General features: G+C 36.5%; 1 protein-coding gene across 1 annotated transcript; it reads left to right on the top strand.

Moving 5' to 3' along the window:
• Positions 1–17278: 17278 nt before the first annotated feature.
• On the top strand, positions 17279–23257 carry odc1 (ornithine decarboxylase 1). The gene is made up of 11 exons (XM_058750124.1): positions 17279–17433; positions 18239–18373; positions 19219–19352; positions 19471–19644; positions 19794–19966; positions 20538–20754; positions 20840–20923; positions 21015–21177; positions 21404–21519; positions 21604–21818; positions 22379–23257. The coding sequence occupies exons 3-11, from the start codon at positions 19251–19253 to the stop codon at positions 22512–22514; spliced, it is 1380 nt and encodes a 459-aa protein (XP_058606107.1). The 5' UTR covers positions 17279–17433; positions 18239–18373; positions 19219–19250; the 3' UTR covers positions 22515–23257.
• The last annotated feature ends 275 nt before the right edge of the window (positions 23258–23532 follow it).

Below are 23532 nucleotides of genomic sequence, written 5' to 3'. Positions count from 1 at the left end.
AGTTACATTACTTTTCCTTCACGCCCCACAGAAGAAGAACTGTGTATCTTCCAGATAAAATTCTTCTAGAATGTTACTAACAACATATTTCTGCTTCATCATTTGACTAAAATCCACATTGGATCGCAGTCAGAAGTTATTACAAACACTCAATAGTGATTGATAGTGACATTCAAGTAGAAGTGTTGTATTCATGTCATTAATTGTCATGTGTAGCTTGAAGTAATTTTTCCGTTACCCATTATGCGATTAAATTTCGTTATGTATTTTATCAAATCACATGAATTTGTAAGAAACTGTTTAATTTTCCAAAAATATTTTTAATTATATTAATATAATTTACCACATGCTGATCAGAGGGATGTCATGCCAGAGTAAATGTAACCCTCCCCAGACCTCACCAGTGATGGGGAGGATATAAAAGAAGGGCAACAACCACAGTGTGTTTCCTTGCAAATACAACAAAATTTATTGGGCACAAAGGATAATTAGAAGTGGCAAAAACACAAAAGGAAAAAACAAATAAGGTTAAACCCACTACCAACCATAGGGTTCCCCAATCATATAAAATGGCAATTCCTCTGTGAAAAAGAATATACACTCAATCACAACACAAAACCAAATATCACTACAAGTGTCAAAACCCAACACTCACTTCACTCAAACACTACAAATTGCTCCCCCTCACTTTAGCAGAGTTAACCATGTACAAGAGAACGGGAACCCCATTTAAACAAAACAAATAAACAAAACCATACATTAAACCACAACCTCACAATAAATTCAAGCCACTTCATCACAATGTAACACTTAAAGTCATATCTTGAGACCCAACATGAAGCCACCAATATTCTCAATAAAAGTAAATGGCAATCATGCATCATCTGTAAAAACAAAGAAAATACGATTCATGATTGCCCCTTTAAAATATTGGAATAAAACATAACACAAGTTACAATAAAAAAGCTTAAAAAACTAATTTCAAATACACCAATAATTCAATTAAAATCAGTACCTGTGTTATTGAATAACTCTACTCAATTCTCTGAAACACCCATCAGTGTATCTCCAGTAAACACACCAATAATCAATAAAAAGTCTTCCTCAATAGAAAAAGTCGTCACGTCTGAATAAGGAGAGAGATATGCACAGATGAAGTTAAAAACGTCTTGTGGATTATCGTGCTGTTTTTATCAGCTGTTTGGATTCTCATTCTGACGGCACCCATTCACTGCACTGTATCCATTGGTGAGCAAGTGATGAAATGCTACATTTCTCCAAATGCCACTTGGTTTGATATTTTGAATATCAATGCAATGATAGTGATACGTTTTCAAATGTCCAACTGTGTATATCTTTTGCACAAGGGAAGAGCTTTTATAGAACAGGAAAATCATTTTGTCATTGCATTAGCTCTTTATAAAGGCTTACAGACTATAAAACTCTATTGATTACCCTAGAAGCATGTTTTGGCAGTACAACACCTGAAATGATCGCCTAATGGCCTGTTGTCTTTTATGTTCTTTGATCACTGGACACGAGCCTCTTATCAGTTGCAATTACTGTAAAAGCATCTTTTCATAGCAGAGCTCCAGCTGTAAAAATGCTCTGTCCCTGCCAATAAATGAGAAATACGTCAGAATTACAACGTTTAAGACCATATTTGTGCTCAGCACTTGTTGAAAGTCAATGTAACGGGTGCCCAGCAGCAACTATGCATGTAACTGCACAGCAACCATAGAGAACAACTATTAACTTTAGCTGACATGTCACAGCTAGATCTTCTAATTTGATTATTTAAATAGTATTATAAAGAAACTTGTTATTTTTTAAGAAAACTTGTTAGGCACTCAAGTGTGTAGTGGCAAATTATGGCCTTTAGTTGTGACAATATTCAGAATGTATATAGTATGATTTCATGTACCTGATTGCTAAAATAAGGTAATTAAACAAACTCTGAGAATGTTTTGGCTATTGTAAGCATGTGGTTTGTGCAATGATGATGTAATCCTGCACTTAAAACAGCGCATTTATAATATTGCTTTGCAGGATTAAAAACCCAAACCCAACTAAAACCTCATGTGGTCTTTTTTTCAGGAACTGATGAGATCTGAAACAATGATATTTCAGTATCATTGAAATACTATTTTTTTCACTTACATTTTTAAAGTTGTAGTAATTTTATTATGTATTTGTTGTCATTGTTGTTATTATCAAATTACAGTTAATTAAAATTTAAATGTAAAACTAAAACAAAAATGTATTATATACAGTATATATATATTAGTTTAGAAGGAAATTTGACACTGAAGGCAGGAGGAAGTGACTACCATCAAATCTAACATCAGATGGACAATCTTGTGGTTTCACTTTTCAAAATTTGTCTCAGTATTCAAATATTACCAGCTGACAGTTTCATTTTCCATTAAAGCAGAAAAAAGCAAAAGCTATTTTAAAGTCTGTAAAATGTGGTGAATATCTAACTTTCAATTGTCTAAATTATAGTTGACTGAGGGTGCTAGTTTATGTAATGCGAGGTTACTTTAATTCAAGAGAACAGAAACATCAGAGGATGCAGTGTTTCTGTTTGGATAGTTTATAAGCAGTGTTGGGCAGTAACTAGTTACTAGTAATTTAGTTACTGTAATATTATTACTTTTTGCAGTAACTAGTAGTGTAACTAATTACTAATAAGATTTCAGTAATAATATTACAGTTACTTTCCATAAAACATCTTAGTTACTTTTGATGCCTCTTAGTTACTTTTGACCCCACTTATTTAAAATCTAACAATCAAATAATTCCTAGATTTATTTTCATAATTTGCATGACTCGCACATGCATGTGATGTCCCCAGTGCAGCAGGCAAGCTTGGAATATGGAAAAGCTTACATTCAGCAGATAGAAATATTGCATTATATTGATTTTGTCAGGAAAAAAGATCTGTTGTGTAAGTTGTGGCTTTACTTTATGTAATGGGGTGGAAGTAGTATTGGTAGTGGCTTTATATTAAGCTTGTTTAGGACTACAAATGAGTTGGACTACAAATCCCATGAGTCTAGTTACTATAAAGAGGAAATAAAAAAAAACTAGTTACCTTGTGAGCAGTGTGGAAGTAATTTGTGGAGGTAAGGGTTGTGACTCTTGTGGTTATAGTAAGCGTGTTTGGTTTTAATGTGTTTGTTTGTTTTTATTTTTTTAATCAATCACAACACAAAACCAAATATCACTACAAGTGTCAAAACCCAACACTCACTTAACTCAAACCACTACAAATTGCTCCCCCTCACTTTAGCAGAGTTAACCATGTACAAGAGAATGGGAACCCCATTTAAACAAAACAAATAAACAAAACCATACATTAAACCACAACCTCACAATAAATTCAAGCCACTTCATCACAATAACTAAATAAATAAATTATTGCAGAGGATCCATCCCAGCAGGCACCAGACGTCTATGTAACGTCAGGTTGACGTTGGACATGACGTCGGACAGATGTTGCAGTTGAAAATCGGGTTGACGTCAATTTGACGTTGACTTAACATTGGATTTTGGTTGCACAACCTAAAAACAACAAAATCTCAACGTCAGCTGACGTCGGACATCAATTTAACATTGACATTAGACGTTGAATTTACATTGAATTTTGGTCAACCGACGTGGCAACCAAAATTTAACCAAATATCAACGTCTTATGATGTTGTGTGCCTGTTTTGTGCCTGCTGGGATTGGTAAACAAGCGATGAAATGCTACATTTTGCTAATTTTTTTTTTTTTTTTTTTTTGGACTGTCATTATGCCATATGGAGTGAAAAGTGAAGTTAGCTTCACCATGGTTCGCTTATATATATATATATATATATATATATATATATATATATATATATGATTTTTTTTTTCCATTGGCTTTTGGATTATTGTAGAAAATAAACTGATGATAAGTTGATGATTCTTGCATGTTTTCCTCATCATGATAATCTTTATAACTGAACACAACTTTTATGGATTTTAAAGCCTAAATACAATTGGCAAAAGTAAAAATCTAAATGTAGACTTCAAACAAGCTACACCATGATCATATGACTCCAACATCACCACCATTAAGCTTTGGTCAGTTCTTCCTTTAAAAACATTTTACCTCCCTGTTGAAAAAACTGCATATGCTGGTAAGGTATGTTTTGAAGCATGACAGCTGGTTTGAGATGGTTTAAGCTGGTCCTTATCTGGTCATGACCTGGTATAAACTAGTCATGAGCTGGTCCCTAAGCCACTAGCTCCTGCTCAGGACCAGCTCATGGCCAACTAAGGACCAGCTTCCATTTAAACCAGTTCAAATCAGCTTCCATGCTTCAAAACATACCTAACCAGCATATGCTGTTTTTTTCAACAGGGCTGTCTTAGAAAAGCTGTCTTGTTTCATTTCTAGACTCAGGGCCGCAGAGAGGAAGTGGTGCAAAACAAAAACTCCACTGACCTTAGTTCGTATCAGTCACTCCTCTCTTCCCTCTATGCAAATGTCTCCACTGCTAAAATTACATACTACCACAACAAAATTAACAATTGTTCAGACTCTTGCACACTTTTCAAAACCTTTCTCTTCTTTGCCCCCCTCCTCCTTCTCCTTCATCAACTCTTAAGGTCCTTGCACACTGAGTCCGAAATTTTCGTATGCATTTGTATTTTTTTATTTTTTTTCATATTTGTCATCCTTTCCTATTAAAATGTTTGCTACGCATGCGAAAACGCAGTAAATCAAACCTTGCAAAAATTTCAGACGAGAATTTCGGACTCAGTTTGAAAAAACCTTTACAGTTGACAACTTTGCTATATTCTTCATAAATATAACAAGAACAATCAGCGGCCAATAAGATTGCCCTGCTCTCGGTTACTGAAGCCCTAATTGGCAAAAGCAGCTTCCAAATCCTCAGTAGTCATCTTGCTGGATCTGTCAGCTGCTTTTGACACAGTTAACCACCAGATCCTCCTCCTTTGCATCCTCATGAAGATAGGCATCTCAGCAACTGCACTCCAGTGGTTCAAGTCTTCCCTCTCAAGTAGGTCCTTCAGGGTGTTTTGGAGGGGTGAGGTTTCTAAGTCACAACTTCTTGTACTGGGGTTCCTCAGGGCTCGGTGCTTGGACCACTTCTCTTCTCCATCTACATGTCATCATTAGGATCTGTCATTCAGAAACATGGCTTTTCCTGCTATGTAGATGACACTCAACTCTACTTTTCATTCCAACCAGATGATCCAACAGTGACTGTTCGCATTGCAGCCTGTCTGAAAGACATTTCTGGATGGATGCAGGACCATCATCTTCAACTCAACCTTGCTAAGACAGAACTGCTCGTGGTCTCAAGCAACCCAGCTCTTCATTACAACTTCTCTATACAGCTAGGTTCATCAACTATAACTCCTTCCAGGACAGCCAGGGATGATCATTTAAGCTTCACAGACCATATTGTTACTACGGCCCGGTCCTGCAGATTTGCCTTATACAACATTAGGAAGATTATACCCTTCCTATCAGAGCAGGCCACACAACTCCTTGTCCAAGCTCTCGTTCTCTCCAGACTGGACTATTGTAATGTTCTCTTGGAGGATCATCTGACATGTGCTATCATGACTCTGCAACTGATCGAGAATGCAGCAGCAAGAGTGGTCTTCAATGAGCCAATAAAAAAAGGCCACGTCACATCTCTCTTCATCAGTTTGCACTGGCTGCCAATAGCCACCTGCATCAAATTCAAGGTACTGATGTTTGCCTACAAGACAACCACTGGCTCTGCACCAATATACCTAAACTCGCTAGTTCAGACTTATAATGATGACATCAAAAAATGTCTAAAGACTTTTTGTCAGCACTGGACTAATTAAAACTAGCACTTATCTATTCTATTCTATTCTTTTCTATTCTATTTTTTCTAATTCATTTAAAGAGAAAAACTTGCAATGTGTACTTTGCTAGACTAACAGAGACTTGTCACTGCACCTGTATACTGTTGCTCTCTTGATTATCTGATTGCTTTTATTGTTCTTATCATTTGTGTCGCTTTGGATAAAAGCGTCTCCTAAATGATTAAATGGAAATGTAAAAATCACAAGAGGGTATTACCGATGTATTATGCAATATATTAAAACGTGAAAATATCTTGAGCTTGTGTTCACCTTACTGTATCTTAGGCATTTATCCAAACACCCATTCATCCATTGATTTCAGGACAATGTAATTATGTCATCCCTGCAGCACTTTATAGGTTCGCCCGTTTTCTTCACAGTGCAATGGCAAAAAAAAAGTAAATGTTTGTGTCGTTCTTAACAGATGCATTAACGTAAAATTAAAATGTTTACTGCACAGAATTTTTGCGCCAAATATTTGTCTTGGTGTGAACAGGCTTTTAGGCTCAACATAAAATGTAAAAAAAAAATGAAGCCGTCCAGGGAAACTATATGTGAGCTCATTATTTTACAAAAAATATGACCAAAACTAATGTTTCACTTAAACATTTTGCTCCAGTGTAAGTTTTCTTTTGTGTTTAGTGGATGATATGGAAGAACAGAAGAGTTTTGGTTGGGTTTCACACAGCCAGACAAAAGAGGGTGTGCTTATTCAGAGTAATCCCCCCTCAGTGATCCGGGTCAAAAAGCCGCCCCACTACACATCACTGTCTGAGCCCAGGACCGTCTGAGGGCCACGCTGGGATTTACAGGCTCAGTGCTGGAGGGTCCAGTGGGAAGTTGGGAATTTCTAGGAAAAGGAGGTGCGCTTCCTTCCACTTCATCACATTTTTCATCTCATATCTGTTGCATAGTTTGCGTTCAGACAGATCAAACGATGCCAGAGAACACAAGCACTTATTAAAGTCAACATGAAATCAAAGCTTACCCTATTTACTGTGAAGAGTTCACATTGTCCATTCTTAACAACACCATTAAGGTTGTATAGCATTTTCAAAGCATGCTTCTTTATGGAAACTTTTATTCTGTTAAAAAAAAAAAATTGTTCAGCTACAGTTACAAGATTAAAAACCTTAATTAAATGTATTATAATTTATATTAAATGAACTTAAGCATGTTTTTTTTTTTTTTTTGGACACGTGTCCTACGGTACATCATTATATGTAATGTCATTTCTACTTCTATGCAATTTAAAATCTGATTAAAGTGAACTGCTGAATGTACTGACAAGCATTTACAGTAAACTCTAAACTCTACAGTAATTTCTAGCGATTATCGCCGATTTGATTGCACAGATACTATTTAAACTAAACTGAGCTAGACAATGACATCTCTGAATTCAATAATGAAATGCCTTTAACTGAAAATTGAGTGTTTAATCTTATCATTATACATTACTGACACTCTATCCTCCAATTTGATACTGTTAAGTGCTTTGACACAATCTGTATTGTAAAAGCGCTATATAAATAAAGGTGACTTGACTTGACTTGACTTAAACTAAAATATACTATAATGTCATTTATATTGAAATTTGTATGTCATGTATTTAAATATATTTAATTTAGTACATTTACTTTAATTGTAATATTGAGTTAGTCAACATTAAAATAAGTGCACTCATCATAAAAGATTATTTAAAACTGATTTAAAATGTACTTTAAACTTTACAGTCATTAAAGTGTCATGAAAACCCACTTAAGTGGTCTTTTTTCATTGCTGTTACATTATCTGCAAGTACAGTTTTTAAAAATAAACCATCTATTTGAAGTACACTACAAGAGCACATTCACTACATTTAAGCACACTTCTTTTTCACAAGGCCATGAGCCCATCTCTGGCAGTGCTTTGTCATTCTCTATAAGTGTGCTCTCATGTGTGTAAAAAAGTGGTCTCGATCATGGAGAGCTTCTCTTCTTTGCACTCCGTCTGGCCTCGTTTATCCTCTTTTGATCCTGCTCTCATTTGTGCTTTCCTTCTGATCTCCCTCTTTTGTCTCCCTGGTTTTCTGCGGGAGGAACTGAAAAGAGAAATGTGCTGACTCGAGAAACAGAGAGATCTCACCACACCGGGTCTTGGCGCTCGTCCTGCCTGTCTGTCTAGTACGAAGGCACCTGACAGCCATCGCAATTCTCAACAGCTCATAAATGACATTTATTGAGATCAGCAGCATCTCTTTGTTGCAAAAGTCTGAAATGAATGGCCTATACTTTGCGGTCAGCGCTCACCTGCTAAAGCCATAGCCTATAAAGATCAAAAGCAGGGGAATATGTAATCTAATGCATTTTGTCTTGAACTGGGGCTTAAGTACGACCGCAGAAGATTGTGGTCACAAACCTCTTGAGACATGATGTAACAGAGAGAAAAGCCATGCAAATCCATCCACTTCTTTTCACTTAAACTTAATAACACTGATTGTTAAAGTCATTACGCTTTTAACTCATTAAACAAGTTGCCAAAACAGAGCAGGCTAGCCATCAAAAGCGGAATTATAGCCAAAGTAGTGGTTTATTTGTTAAATCATTTGCTTCTACTTCTTAAATGGAAAAATTAAACAGTTGACATTATTTAATAGTTTACTTAAACACCAACCTCCAGAGCTCCAGAAGCGCTTTAAATCATATCAAATGTAAGGCAGTTTTCAAACACTGGATTGTCACAAGCAGGTGGTCCATTCCCCATTCCCAGCATGCTGGTTATTTTGAAGCATGGCAGCTGGTTTGAGCTGGTTATAAGCTGGTCCTAAGCAAGCTTAAACCAGCTCAAACGAACTAAGGACCTTTTTAAACCAGCTCAAACCAACTGCCATGCTTCAAAACACACCTAACCAGCATATGCTGTTGTTTTTTTGTTTAGTTTTTTCCAACAGGGTTCAAAACTTCAGTATTCATCCTCATCAAACAGATCTTCAAAAAGGCTGGTGGGTGTTGATGCATGATGATGTTGATGTAAAGTTGATGTTAAAAATCCTAGTCTGTGCCATTCATTTTAATACATGAGTACTGCAAACGCAATTAAAAAGTATTTGTGCTTCTGAATAAAGCTCATTTTAGGGCAACTTATCAACAACCTCAAGCCAGATAACGTCTTCCTTCACACGTCCTGACAGAACCTTGAAATACTTAGAAATTCTCCTCACATCCAGTGGAAGCAACAAATACAGAAAGAAAGAAAGAAAGAAAGAAAGAACTAGTTCAGTCTGTGATGAGGATGTGTGATGCAATCAGCAAATGTCTGAACAACCTTCAACCAGTGAGAAGCAGTTTGTGTCTGGATTTACTCTAATGTGAAACATGATTCCTTTCTTTAATCTTATATATATATATATTAAAATACACTGTTACAAAAGATATTTCTATTTATTTATTTTTTAAATGCTTTTCTTTTGAACTTTCTATTCATCAAACAATCTTAAAAAACAATTATCATGGTTTCCACAAAAATATGAAGCAGCACAGAAGACGCTGAACACTGAAGACTGGAGTAATGATGCTGAAAATTCAGCTTTGATCACAGCAGTCAATTACATTTTACAATAGTAAACAATTATTTAAAATTGTAATATTTCACAATTTTACAGTATTTTTGATGTAATAAATCCAGCCTTTCTGAGCATAAGAGACTTTTTACCAACTGCAAGCGGATGTGTGCCAGAAGATTTGCTTTTGTTTTGAGGGAGGGTACAAATCAGTGGATTTACGTTACTTGATCTATAATTTCAGCATTGAGTGAATAATGACTCATATCTGTCTGTAAGGCAATATTAAACGGCTTACGTCACACAACATGTTTGCACACATCCATGTACGCCTATTACATAACCTTGTGATGTTGCTGCCAATAAAGTTTCCTCTTGAGAAAGTTCGATGTTTCCTGAGAAATACAGAACACGTATGAAAACAGAATTGTGTGTTTGTTGTAATGTATATCCACCTTATTCTTGCCGTAAAAATGGGCGTGGCCATTTGTAATTTTTATGGGATCTGGCTTCCGGTCTCATCCACATCCAGCTATTTTTAGCTAGTCTTGCTGCTTGATATTGAAAATTGGTGTGTCTTACTTTATTATTTTAATGAATTATCTTAATTATGAACACACTAGCTTGTAGTGCAAACGGTTTTACAGTTTACTGCACGTTGTTATTGTTCTCGCTATTTCCCTACAGCGGCTAATGAACCGGAAGTCTCGCCCATAGGCTTACTTCCATGTTGAAGAATAAGGTGGATAGAGTAATTCCACACTCATAGACTGAAAGATGAAACTGAACGCACAGCGACCCTTTGGTGTCTAGTTTCCTGCAATTTTCCAAGTAGTTTTATGCGTTCAGCTGAATTTGTGACCTGTGGCTGTATGTCCTGAGCGAGAGCCAGGCTCTTCCACGCACCTGAGTAACGAGACACACCTGTCCGTCATCCCATCACCAGCACTATAAGAGCACACACTTCCTTCTGTCTGGTCTCCTTGTGGACTACACACTCTCTCTGGATGTACTCTTACCTGTTCCAAGATCTCCTTCGTCTCCCTTGCGGATCTACTCACCTGTCCACTTACCTGCCACCAGTTCCTGGAATCCATCCTTGTTCTACCAGACAACCCGTGTGTGCTCAGCAACCCAGTACAACAAACCAAGATCATCAGAATCATTTGTCTCATGTCCATAAACATGCCTGTTTGGGCGTCTCCAAGTCTGCTATCCCGTTACACCGTAGTTGCGAGATATCATTGTTTCGAGAAGAAGGATTTTACCACAAAATCAATAATACGCATTATTATACGCATAAGCTGCTCATTACTCTTTAGCTCCGCCCACGGCACGCCTCCAGGTACTCGACTGTTTTCAGAGAGAAGCGGTACAGCTGTATCTTTCTTTTATAAATCTGATAAAACTAAAGACTCTTTGGAGATATGAAGGACTAATATAGGTTCTCAAGATGAACATATGAGATTGGCAGAAATTTAGTACAATGAAATTTTAGTACAATGTGATGACATTAAAGGGAACACACACAGTGTCCCCCTTTAATGTTGTCACATTGTACTAAAACATTACATTTACATTTAGTCATTTAGCAGACGCTTTTATCCAAAGCGACTTACAAATGAGGACAGTGGAAGCAATCAAAATCAACAAAAGAGCAATGTGCAAGTGCTATGACAAGTCTTAACGCCGTACACGTAGCAAGGTTTTTTTTTTTTTTTTAAAATTATATAATAAATAAAAAGAAAACGAGTAGAGAGTAGAGAAGCTCGTGTTAGGTTTTTTTGTTTGTTTGTTTAAACTTACTGACTTTGCTCACACAGGGTGAAACTGTGTTTAATTATTGTACTTTTCCCCACCTTGCTACAATTTTGATATTCACATAGAAAAATTACTGGCCTACAAGAAATTGCTTATAGCCTACATTTTTCATGATGCTATATTATTACGAAATAATGGATTCAATCTGGGGGAAAAAAACAACTTTACAAAAAGACAGAATCTAAAATTTGGTGGTATATGTAGCATAATAATTTATTCATTTATTTTTTGACAGGGAATACCACATCTTAAAAATAAAGGTGCTTAAAAGGTTCTTCACAGCGATGCCATAGAAGAACCATCTCTTTCTTACCTTTTTATATTCTGAAGAACCTTTTGTGATACAGACAGTTCTTTATGGAACCATTTAGACAATAAGGTTCTTCTATGGCATCGTGAAGCACCTTTATTTTTAAGAGTGTAGAGGATTTTCAGCTCAGCACAAGGATTAAAGTGTGTTTTCATCAAAAAAGATTTGACTCTTTAATGCTGTCTTACACCATTGCCATTTTATAGCTTCAGTATCTGTGACTTTTACCTACCTGTAAGTGCTTCAGGATCTGGAAACGCGGTCATGTGTGAGTTCCTAAAGCAATGCCGAGATCATGTTGCAGTTTCTAGGGAATGCACTTAATAAAGTGTAAAGGTTGAATATACTATAAGTCGTTTTGGAAAAAGTGCGTCTGCCAGATGAATCATGTAAATGTTTTAGCTAACAGTCATCACATACATGAAAAGAGAGCATGCTCTGAAAGCACTTTACACATTGTTTATGTGTGAGTCGTTACAGGATCAAGAACAAGTTGAATCCAGACTCTGCTGGCTGAAAGAGGAGAGAATCTCTTGACCCAGGTTTACACATCCTGAGGATTAAACTGCTGTCAAACTGTGTCATGACCTGTGCTGACATTACACCTGCATTGCCCCTGGTATCTAAAATACATTAGGATGTAAGATTAACTATACTGTAAGAAAAAATAAATAAATCTGTCCTGGCAGAAAATTATCAATATATTTTCTGTTAGGTTTGTGGACATTTCCTTTTACCATAATTCAAAGAATGGTAAATGCCAATGAAAAGTCAGTAGAGGAAAAAAAAAAATTTAATTAAATTAAAAATACCCTCATGTTGTTCCAAACCTGATTAAATTTCTTTCTTCTGCTGAATACAAAAGAAGACATATTTCGAAGAATATTGGTAACCAAACGGTTGCTGGAAGCCACAGACTTCCATAGTATTTTTTTCTATCAGCAATAACTTGTTTACCCACGTTCTTCAAAAAATGCCTTCTTTTGTATTGCATAGGTTGCAAAAGAAATGCATTTTCATTTTTGGGTGAACTGTCCCTATGTAAAACTAAAAGAGCTATACAAAAAAAGGCCCAAATTTAAGATTTATGTATTTGAATTACAAATACAATTTCCATCCATTTAAATTGCAAAGTTTTAATATGAGCTAATCAATCTAGTCATACATTAATCAAATGGGTAGATTCTTGTTTGGTGTGCATGTGTGTGTGAACGTGTCATTCATGGTGACACACATAATGTGTCTAAATGCTCTTAGGTCTGAAAACAGGTGAGTCCTGGTAAATAAAGTAGGCTTATCGGTGATCGTTCCTGATGGCTGTGACATAGAAACCTCCTTCATCTAATCTCTGTCACCCCACACATATCATACAGTCTCAGGAAAACTGTGAAAGATGTTATCTTTTGGGCCTGTCACTAAGTTTCCATCCAAAGTTGTGAATTAAATTTGTGCAAAAAATTGGAATATCGGATAAAACAGTTGCGTTTTCCATCCCATATGTTCTTCAGTTCCTGGAAAACTGCAAATATCAATAAAGAAATATTAAAAGGTTGCTGCAATAAAGCCTGTGACTCTTTTTTTGCTACATAATAAATGACCTGCAACTCAGAGCACATAGAAGACACACAATAACAAACACTCTCATGTTATCTTGCATTCAGGTATGTCATGTTTGGGAACGCTGTCATGTTTTCTGGGAGGTGATTATGCCAAATAATTTTTGGCTCAGGCATTTCAGAATAATTAAAACAATGTTTGCGATGGTCAGCTGGTTATAGTCCAGTTATTCAATCAAAGCCACGCGAGTTGCACACCCAGGAATGTATTGGATAAATGTGTTTCCATAGTGTTTTCTTATCTAATTAAAAAAAAAAACTTAATAAAAAATACTTTGTCTTAATTGAGCGAATGCATCAAGCATTTTGTGTGTGTGTGTGTGTGTGTGTGTGTGATATGTCAAAATTCAAGTGGTTTCTAGATAACTGTTTACTAGGTATAACAGATATTTTACTAAAACATTGTCTGAAGATTTTGTTATGTTTGACTTTTGAGATGTTTCTATCCATGATTATATTGATAAGTGAAACAAAATCTTACCCAGTTATTTACCCCTCATGTTCTCAGTGTTTATGTCAAGTGTTTGAATTTGATGAAATAAGGCACATCCTTCAAACTGCTTTGACCCAAAACTATCCGTGTTGCTAGAAATAAAGCTATTGAGGTCATAAGTTCAAGTGTGTACTGTACACAGAACAAGGTAGAATAGCCTGTGTGTCGTGTATATCTTATTTGCATAAATGTGCACGTGCCATTTTTTCTCTGTGCAAACAAACACCAGTGTATTACAATAATTGTCAACTGCACATACAACATTCTTTAATATACAGAGGTAAAGAACCTTATTAAAAAGAGAGACGTCACGAACTAATTCCTTTCCATGATCTCTCTCTGTGGAATTGTGAGGAAAATACAAGATTGACAGATTAGGAAATCCGACTGAAATCGTGATAAGGGTGGAAAATGTTGCCACATTAAAAGTGTTGTATGGAGCCTTAATATAAAGGAAGGGGAAAAACTGACATAGGAACCTTCTTACCTATTAAATATTATTGCGTTCATGAAAAAGTGGTTTGTGGTGTTTGAGGATATAAACAATGACCTCATGGTCTAGTTGACCTCTGAAGGAAAAATCATAGTTCTGGAAAGGTCTGTCTGGATTCTGCAAGACGATGAATTAAGCTTGGGGCTCATTTGCATCTGGGAAACGTATTCCCGGCCACAGCAATGTAGTCGTCATGGATCATAGAGTTTCTCGAGTCGAAGATCAGGGTAAAAGCCACAGCGAGTATGTGAGAGTACAGATGGAAATACAGAGGTTTAAGGATTTTCCACTTGTGAATGACTCTTAAATGATTTTTGAAACACTTCTAACTTGTGCAATTTTGTAGCCTGTATACATTCACAAGCCTGATATGTGATTTTTCATTTAATAATAATAATAATATTGATAATATTTAAATATTTATTGATCAGAAGGGTCTGACAGTAATGCAGATGGGCTTGCACGTGCACTTAAAATGCTATAAATCAAAATGTGTGTGCTGTAATTGCTCTGATAACTTCTATATGCCAAGGTTTTACAAATCGTGAAATTTCAAGACTATATGTGACCCTGCACCACAAAACCAGTCTTAAGTGTCAATTTTTCGAATTTGAGATTTGACATTTGACATTATCTGAAAGCTGGATAAATAAGCTTTCCATTGATGTATGGTTTGTTAAGATCGGACACTATTTGGCTGAGATACAACTATTTGAAAATCTGGAATCTGAGGGTGCAAAAAAATCTAAATATAGAGAAAAACGCCTTTAAAGTTGTCCAAATGAATTCTTAGCAATGCATATTACTAATCAAAAATTAAGTTTTGATATATTTACAGTAGTAAATTTACAAAATATCTTCATGGAATATGATCTTTGCTTAATATCCTAATGATTTTTGGCATAAAAGAAAAATATATAATTTTGACCCATACAATGTATTTTTGGCTATTGCTACAAATATACCCCAGCGACTTGAGACTGGTTTTGTGCTCCAGGGTCACATATTAAAACTGCAGATCCATGGACCATATGAGACTTACATTTGCATATGTTGAGATAATTGCCAATGTTATGAGCCAGACTGTATGTGAACTTATTTGACTAGTTTATGGTAATTGGTGATATGTGGTAGTAAAGATCATTTCATTGGTGTGTAAAGAAATGTAATTAACTATTCACTACATTCAGAGATAACTGTTGTCCGATAGTCGGCTGTGAAGATAAAATAATCATGAACTGACTCTGTTATAAAGTTAGAAAGGTGATGGCGACGGATATGTCTGAACTTCATGAATAACAAATATACATGCCTACAATGAGTCTTGTAATGCACTCAAATGCCTTAACTGATTTTATTGATTTATTTTTTAAAGGAGGGAAAATGTGTTTGTTTCCATCACCAGGTGCACAGGATTAGTCTGCTCCTTTGATTACGGGGAGTTTTAGGACTGATATATTTAGGTGTAGTGTCCACTCCTAATTACACCACATCTGGCAGGATGACAACAAAGTGTGCAGAACAAAGATAAAAGAGGGAACAGGACGTTTGTGCAAAAGGTGAGGAAACATCCATTCTGGCATCTTCAGCGAGGCCTTGCAGCATGTTGACTGAAAGCTGCTGTCGTGAAAGTGGGGTAACTGGAACCAGATGTCCCAATTACAAGGAAGGAAGAGTTACAAAGGCACAGAAACGCTCCACATGACCTCATCTGCATTGGCCCAATTCATTTTTTTTTTGTTTGTTTTTTTTGAACAAAATATATATTACTTTTTCAGTTCGCATATCACAACAGATTACACAATGAATAACAATCATGTAACACATCAAACATTTTAGACCCTATTCTCCCTCCCATCCCCAAATGAAAGAAAAAAGAAAAAAATATATATATATTAAGGATACCTAAATCGGTAAAGAGTGTTTCCCAAGTCTATGTAGAAGATCATGATGCTACACTACTCCCTAGTTCTTGTTGTAGCAGGCAACCAACATTAATCCTAGTAAAAGGTCTCCAGACATCTTCAAAAACATTTTGTTTCTTTTAAACAATATACAATATCTTTTCCATTGACACCATTTCTTTAATCCACATTCCAAATCTTGGCTCACTGGTATTTTTCCAATTAAGAGCAATTATACGTTTGCTTCTAAAATACACATTTCTATGAATCTGACCTCTATGCTTTGTAAGAGAGGTTTTATTGGCCTAATTCTAATAACGTAAACGTAACTGTAATATAACTGCTGTTTGCTCACTATTTCCCAAAATAGTAGCCTACAACGTTAGATGTGATATTTCAGTATTATTTTAGTATTAACGTTTGGAATTAACTTTTATTTTTTCAGTTTTCATTTAGGCTAACTGTTAGTATTTTTGTTGTGTGCTGTTGTCCAGTATTTTTTAATTACTAAAATTAATTTCCAATAGTTTTAATTAATAACAACACTTTACCCATGATATTTTGAGACTTGTGGAAAACAACAAAAGCTTTAAAGTTTTGAACTTTTCAGGAAGTTTACATAGTAGCCTATAGTCAATATTTGAAGTGGATCAAAACCTTTCATCAAAGTCGTCCTAAAACCTAAAACCAAAATGCGTTCTCGTCTCAGGACAACTTTGATGCACTTTTTTGATCCACTTCAAATGTACTGTAGATGTTTAGAGAGATAAAAACACACCATTTCTCTATTTTACAGTTGTGTCACATTTTAATAAAATACATTTGAACCGCATAGAGAATACTAAAGTGTGTGTGTGTGTGTGTGTGTGTGTGTTTGTATAGGCTATTTAACTTTCTAATTTAGAGACTTTTTTACGTTTATAAATGCTCAGGAAACCACAAGAGTTCAGCTGTTTATATTTTACATGGTTAAGCCGATTGTTCATAATGGGCTCTGTATCATTAACAGGTTTTAGATTAAATGGTTATTATGAATCGTATCGCAGTTGTGTGTAACTTTGGTTCAGTCAGATGCGGAAATCTGTTTTTTCTTCACTCCTTCAAACGCTCACGCGCGAAGCCGCTGACAAGAACAAACCGGTTCGCTCGCGCTCGCGCGCTCAGAGGAAGCCAGTTTTAGCTGGTGCGTCACCTTGGCAACCACCTCACTATATATAGAGCTGGGATCCAGCACCGGCTTTTACTCCGCTTGTGCGCCTCTAGACCTCCACAACCGTTCGTGTGCGGGACAACACCGATATTATTCATTTCCAGCACTCTGGTCTAATGGGAAAACTCTTTGTAAATGCGTTTTAAGGTGAGTTATACGATATTACTGAGCGAAATTAACGGTAAGTGTCTTATATCCGTTATGTTAGGGTAAACTTTCAGTATGGTACAGTCTAATCAAAAATAAAGAAACTAACCGATCAGCCTCTAACGTATTCGCTGAAATGTTTTTCGACGTAGTTTAATTGTGTAAGCTCGTTTAGTTGTGTCGTATGTTATGACACTATGGCCTCTGAGTCAACGTGGCCGCCGTGTCACTCTTTCCTGTGCGTATTTCACTTCGACTTTTATCAGTGTTATAACAAAGATCTTTATCGTTGGAGCCAGCTGTGTTAACAAACGTGGAGTTGCTAATATGTATACCACTATATTCTTTGGTTAATGCTAACAGTTATCTTCAAGATCGAGATCAATGAATGAAGCCTCACGCTGCATAGCCTCGCTAGCCTGAATGAGCGCATTCTATTGGCTGAGCCGAAAGCCGAGGCCGGCTGGCTGATTGGCTGACAGGAATGTCTGTTATAGTTTGTCCAAACAGGGCTTTTCCTTATTGGGTAACTGATGTAGTCGCGCTTTTCGCAGGGGAGGGACTAATTTCACCGGTTTTGCGAAATTGCTCTAAAAGTGTCCAAAAATGTGTGTGCGGGTGCCCGGTTCATTGAGAAATAATTTCCTAATTTTACACGAAATGGACTGTTACGATAAACGACAAATTGCGTGTAATGAGAGTTTTACATGCTGTGAGAATTACCGAGAGAACCTATTTTGTTGGACTGATTTGTTGCCTGTACTTTAGGGTTCGACGTAATATTTTCTTATTTTGATCCTTGCAGAATTCTTGCTTGGGAGACGTGCACACTGGCCCTGGCCTTGAGGCTTATCTGAAAGGATTCAACTTCACTGGTGAACCTCCTTGGCTGTCTGACATCTGTTAGCCACATTATAATTCCATCTCTTCCATTCATCTGGTGAGTCGTTCTGCCTTTTGAGAGCACCAAATAAAGAGGGATGAAAAACTCAAACCCCTTAAAGAGCTCAGTGTAATTTTGTACCTTTTTAAATTCAAGTTTCACCAGTGAGAGAGGTTAATAATTCTACAGAAATTTGTGCAAGTAATAGTACAGTCTTATGTTGTAATGTAGACATTTTGAATAATTTTAGTGGTTTTTAGATCTAAAATATTAGAGCTCTTTTTCAGCGAAATCGCTTTTAAAAATTGGTCAGTAGCTGTGAAACCCTGGTGACTGGGTAAAATGAGAGCAGTGGATGTGATATGAGTGCTTTCCTTAAATTTGTCAGTTATTATAGTTAATTAAAACTAAAAACACACACACACACAAAAAACACTTTACTTGAAATAAAATTAATTTAATAAACATTTATAAAATGAATGCTACTTGCCAAGCTAAATTTATCATTTAATTTCACTTATACTAAAGTTAAAACCGAAATAAAGTACTAATCGATAAATATTTAAAACTAACACAAATTATAAAAATGCAAGATTATTAGAACTTAAAACAAACTCAAATTAAAAATGTCAAATGTAATAAATTGAATAACTATAATGGTATCTCCATAATACTAAATTAACACTGATTTGTAGCATGTGTCATTGCACAGTAGCTGCAGTTCCCTGTGATCGCTGTCTGTGAGTTGCCTTTGAACCGTCTCTAAAGCCGTCATTGGTGTAAAGATAAGCTACTACTTTACGTACACTGACAGATAGTCTTTCTTTGTCTTGAACGGCCACTGAGTGGAGTCTGTTATCTTAGCGGTCACATTTTATAACACCCGTCATTTTCTTTTACAGTTTCTTTTGCAAGCAAATCTTGAACAAACAGCATGACCTCTTTGACTGGATCAGACTTTGACTTCGCCTTCCTGGAGGAGGGATTCTGTGCACGTGATATCGTGGAACAGAAGATCAATGAGTCGTTACAATCAGTAAGTGAACGTGTTGTATTCTACCTACACGTTTATTCATGTAAACTTAGCCTTAGTTTTCTCTAAATGGCTCTGCATATGCCATCCACCATTCTTATCACATCTTTTCTTCTTTTAGGATGACAAAGATGCCTTCTATGTGGCCGACCTGGGTGACGTCCTGAAGAAGCACCTCCGTTGGTTGCGTGTTTTACCCCGTGTCACACCGTTCTATGCAGTGAAGTGCAATGACAGCAGGGCTGTCGTCACGACACTGGCGTCTCTGGGAGCCGGATTCGACTGTGCGAGCAAGGTATGTGGAAGATCTTTCAAGTCCCTTAAATCACGAATGTGGCTTCTCCATGTGTCTCAATGAGTGCATGACATCAGCACCAAACTGTAAGAATGTAGCAGCGTTAATCCTGTATTAACCTGACTTCTAATCCTCATCTCTTCTGCTAGACCGAGATCCAGCTCGTGCAGTCTGTGGGTGTGGAGCCAAGCAGGATCATCTACGCCAACCCCTGCAAGCAGGTGTCTCAGATCAAATACGCCTCTGCTCATGGAGTGCAGATGATGACGTTTGACAGTGAAGTGGAGCTCATGAAGGTGGCACGAAGCCATGAGAATGCCAAGTGAGTAACTTTACTAGAAAACCAGGTCACATTTTACCACAAAATAGTGATCTTACCAGTTTGTTTGTTTTTTTTTTTTTTTTTTTGTTTTTTTATGGTTGATAACTGGGTGACTGATGACCAATATAAAGCAGATTGTATTTGATATCAGACCATATAAATTAGCAACAGTGAATAAAACAAGCATAACAATTATTGCAAATATATTTGTTTATTTTAACATTTAATTATTATTTGGAAATGTATCCGTTAAAAAAAAAAATGTACTTTGTTCAATCTGTGAAATAAACACTTTTACTGTAAACCTATTATGGCAATAAAAAAATGCCAAATATAAGCTGATATATTTTTTGGACCACTTCAAAGTGTAAAAAAAATAAAAAATTGTGCATTGTGGCAAGATTTGTGTGACGATTAAACATTTTTCTGCTCATGATGCTTGCCAAACAGAACAATTTATCGGCTGACAATGATTTATTTTATACCACTAAAATATAATTAAAAAAAATGATTTAGTGCCTCGCTACAAGATTTTTCTGACATTTTAAACACAAATTTTCTGTTTCTGTAGACTGGTTCTCCGTATCGCCACCGACGACTCCAAGGCGGTGTGCAGGTTAAGTGTGAAGTTTGGCGCCACGTTAAAGAGCAGCCGGCTGTTGCTGGAGAGGGCGAAGGAGCTCGGGCTGGACGTGATTGGAGTCAGTTTCCATGTGGGCAGCGGTTGCACCGATCCGGAGACATACAGCCAGGCAATCTCAGATGCGCGCTATGTTTTTGACATGGGGGTAAGTGGCCTTATTGCTATAAAAATTCAAACTACACATTTATGCAATAGAATATACTTAGTCTGAAAATTATATTGTCCACCAGGCGGAACTGGGATATGACATGACCCTGCTTGACATTGGCGGAGGCTTTCCAGGCTCCGAGGACACCAAACTGAAATTTGAAGAGGTATTTATTCTTAATCACCTTCTTAACTTCAAGTGACCAAAGATGTTTAGGTTATACCAAACTTAACTTGTGGGCTTTTTTTGGTTGCCAGATCGCTGCTGTGATTAACCCTGCACTGGATAAATATTTCCCTGTTGACTGCGGCGTGAGGATCATTGCTGAACCTGGCCGCTATTATGTAGCGTCTGCTTACACGCTGGCTGTCAACATCATTGCCAAAAAGGTCATCATGAATGAGCAATCCGCCTCAGATGGTAAAAGCAAACATTCAAAACCATGTTTTTAATGTGCTCTTAATGATTATTCTCAGACTTCAAATTAAAGGACTATATTCAGTAACTACACACTAATATTCAGTAATCTTATCAATTTAACTGCAATGAATAACGCTGTTATTGTCCTGTTTATAACTGAAGGGTAGTGTGTAAAGCATTACATAAAACTGATTTAACTGACTTAATTTCTTGTTAACTTTTTCAGAAGAAGAGGATGGGGCCAATGACCGAACCCTGATGTACTACGTGAACGATGGTGTTTATGGTTCCTTCAACTGCATTCTGTATGACCATGCGCATGTCTTGCCAACTCTGCACAAGGTACGGAAATAAGTCCGTCAGATTCCTGTTTGTTAGATGGTGTTTCTTCCCAGAGACTAACCTGTAACCAATAATCTCTCACAGAAACCCAAGCCTGACGAGCGCATGTACCCATGCAGCATTTGGGGCCCGACCTGTGATGGGCTGGACCGTATTGTGGAGCAGTGCAGCCTGCCTGACATGCAGGTGGGCGACTGGCTGCTGTTTGAGAACATGGGTGCCTACACTGTAGCTGCATCCTCCACCTTCAATGGCTTCCAGAAACCCGATATTCATTACATAATGTCCCGCACAGCCTGGTAAGTAGGATGTGGGAACCAATTTTCATTACTTTCAGCTTCATTAACAGTTCTTTGTAATGTATGAGTTCTTTTGTCAAAGTAGACCGAACACCATACTAAAATGAGCCAGTTCTGTTCAATGAATCGTTCAGAAAGGCTTACTCATGTCACACTCCGAATAAACTGGATTGAATCAATTAAAAAGTTATACCGAATTACTAAAACTAAAATCAGAAAAAAATGGAGTGTATTAAAACTGAAATAAAATTAAGTTATAATAAAAGCTAAACGAGCAGGATCAACAAAACTAATAAAAATGACAAACACAACAATATTACTAATAAACTGCAGATAGATTAAATTACAGTAAAGACCGAAAATACAAAAAGAGAAAAAATCTAAATATCAACATACATTGAATTTGTAGATGTGTAACTTCAGTAAATTATGCTTAAAATATTTTATTACACTTAAAACGGTAAGAAATAATATTTTTACCATCCAAACAAAAGTCTTGTACTGAAAGAATGACTAATGGATAATGGTTTTGACTAAATTCATCGACTCCTTTATTGCAGGCAGTGTATGCAGCAGATCCGTGCTCAGGGGATTCCACTTCCTGCTGAGCAGTGCGCTGGAAACATGCCATCCCACTGCGGACGCGAGAGCACATTGGATGTGCCAGCCAAGCCGTGCCATACTCAAGTGCTGTGATGCTCTTCAGTGCAGACTGCCAGAGCGAGAGCCAGTTCTCCTTCAGACAGCGGTTTATCGTAGTTCTCCAGTGATTTACACCCTGTCTTGAGGTCCACCATATCCACATAACAATAGCTAAATTTCTGTTCTAAATGCAGCTGTTTTTCACTTTGTTTGTATAAGTTGCAAATGCTCAAACCTGAAAGACGCACAAAGGCTCTCAGTCCTGTGGATGTTTCGCTTTTCTTTTTTTCTTTTTCTTTTCTAGTACTTTTTTATATATGCGTATAAATTTGTAAATCATGAGGCCAGATACTTGACTGGAGGATATGAGGGAGGTTTAATCGTACGTGTAGTTTTCTGTGTGTTGGAGGAAGGTTAATTCCTGAACAGACTCCCCCTTTTATAGGTTAAAATGGAAGCTCATGCTATTTTCTATTGAGGAGTGTTAAGAGATTGTTGGGAGAACATTTCATAAAATGGCTACTCTTCAATCTTTGACAAGGAGGTCTTCCTCTTCACACAGTCGCACAGATTTCTTCCTCCTCAGTGACCATTTCCATTTTATACTTGATTAGTAAGTTAATGTTATTTTTAACCTAAAATCTGTATTATTGAACTGAAATGTATGCCACTGATGCATTTGAAATGGATATGAAAGAGATGGGATTGCTTCTGAATTGCTTTCCTATGGAAACTTTTTTTTTTTTTTTTTTTTAAGTTTTGTATTTTTATATAAATAAATGTAGCTGTAAAAATGAGTGACTTTTTTGCTTTTGATTTCCATTCAAATGGCACCATTTTACAACTTGTTAATGTATTAAACTGCACAAAGATTTTATAGAACACAAGGAAATCAACATGACACTAAACATGAATGCAGCACCATCTAGTGGTGATTAATTCTTTTACCAAGTCTGTTTTTCTGGATGTATCATTTCAATTAAACCCTACAAAAATCTATACATCAGTTTAAGTTACTTAGACGTCACACACATTATTCTTGTGCTGTTCAGAATGGGAAGCTAGCCTAATA

The sequence above is a fragment of the Onychostoma macrolepis genome, chromosome 17 (genome assembly GCF_012432095.1).
Source record: "Onychostoma macrolepis isolate SWU-2019 chromosome 17, ASM1243209v1, whole genome shotgun sequence".
NCBI classification, from domain to species: Eukaryota; Metazoa; Chordata; class Actinopteri; order Cypriniformes; family Cyprinidae; genus Onychostoma; species Onychostoma macrolepis.
Note: the sequence above shows the minus strand (reverse complement) of the source record. Positions and strands in the feature narration are given on the sequence as shown.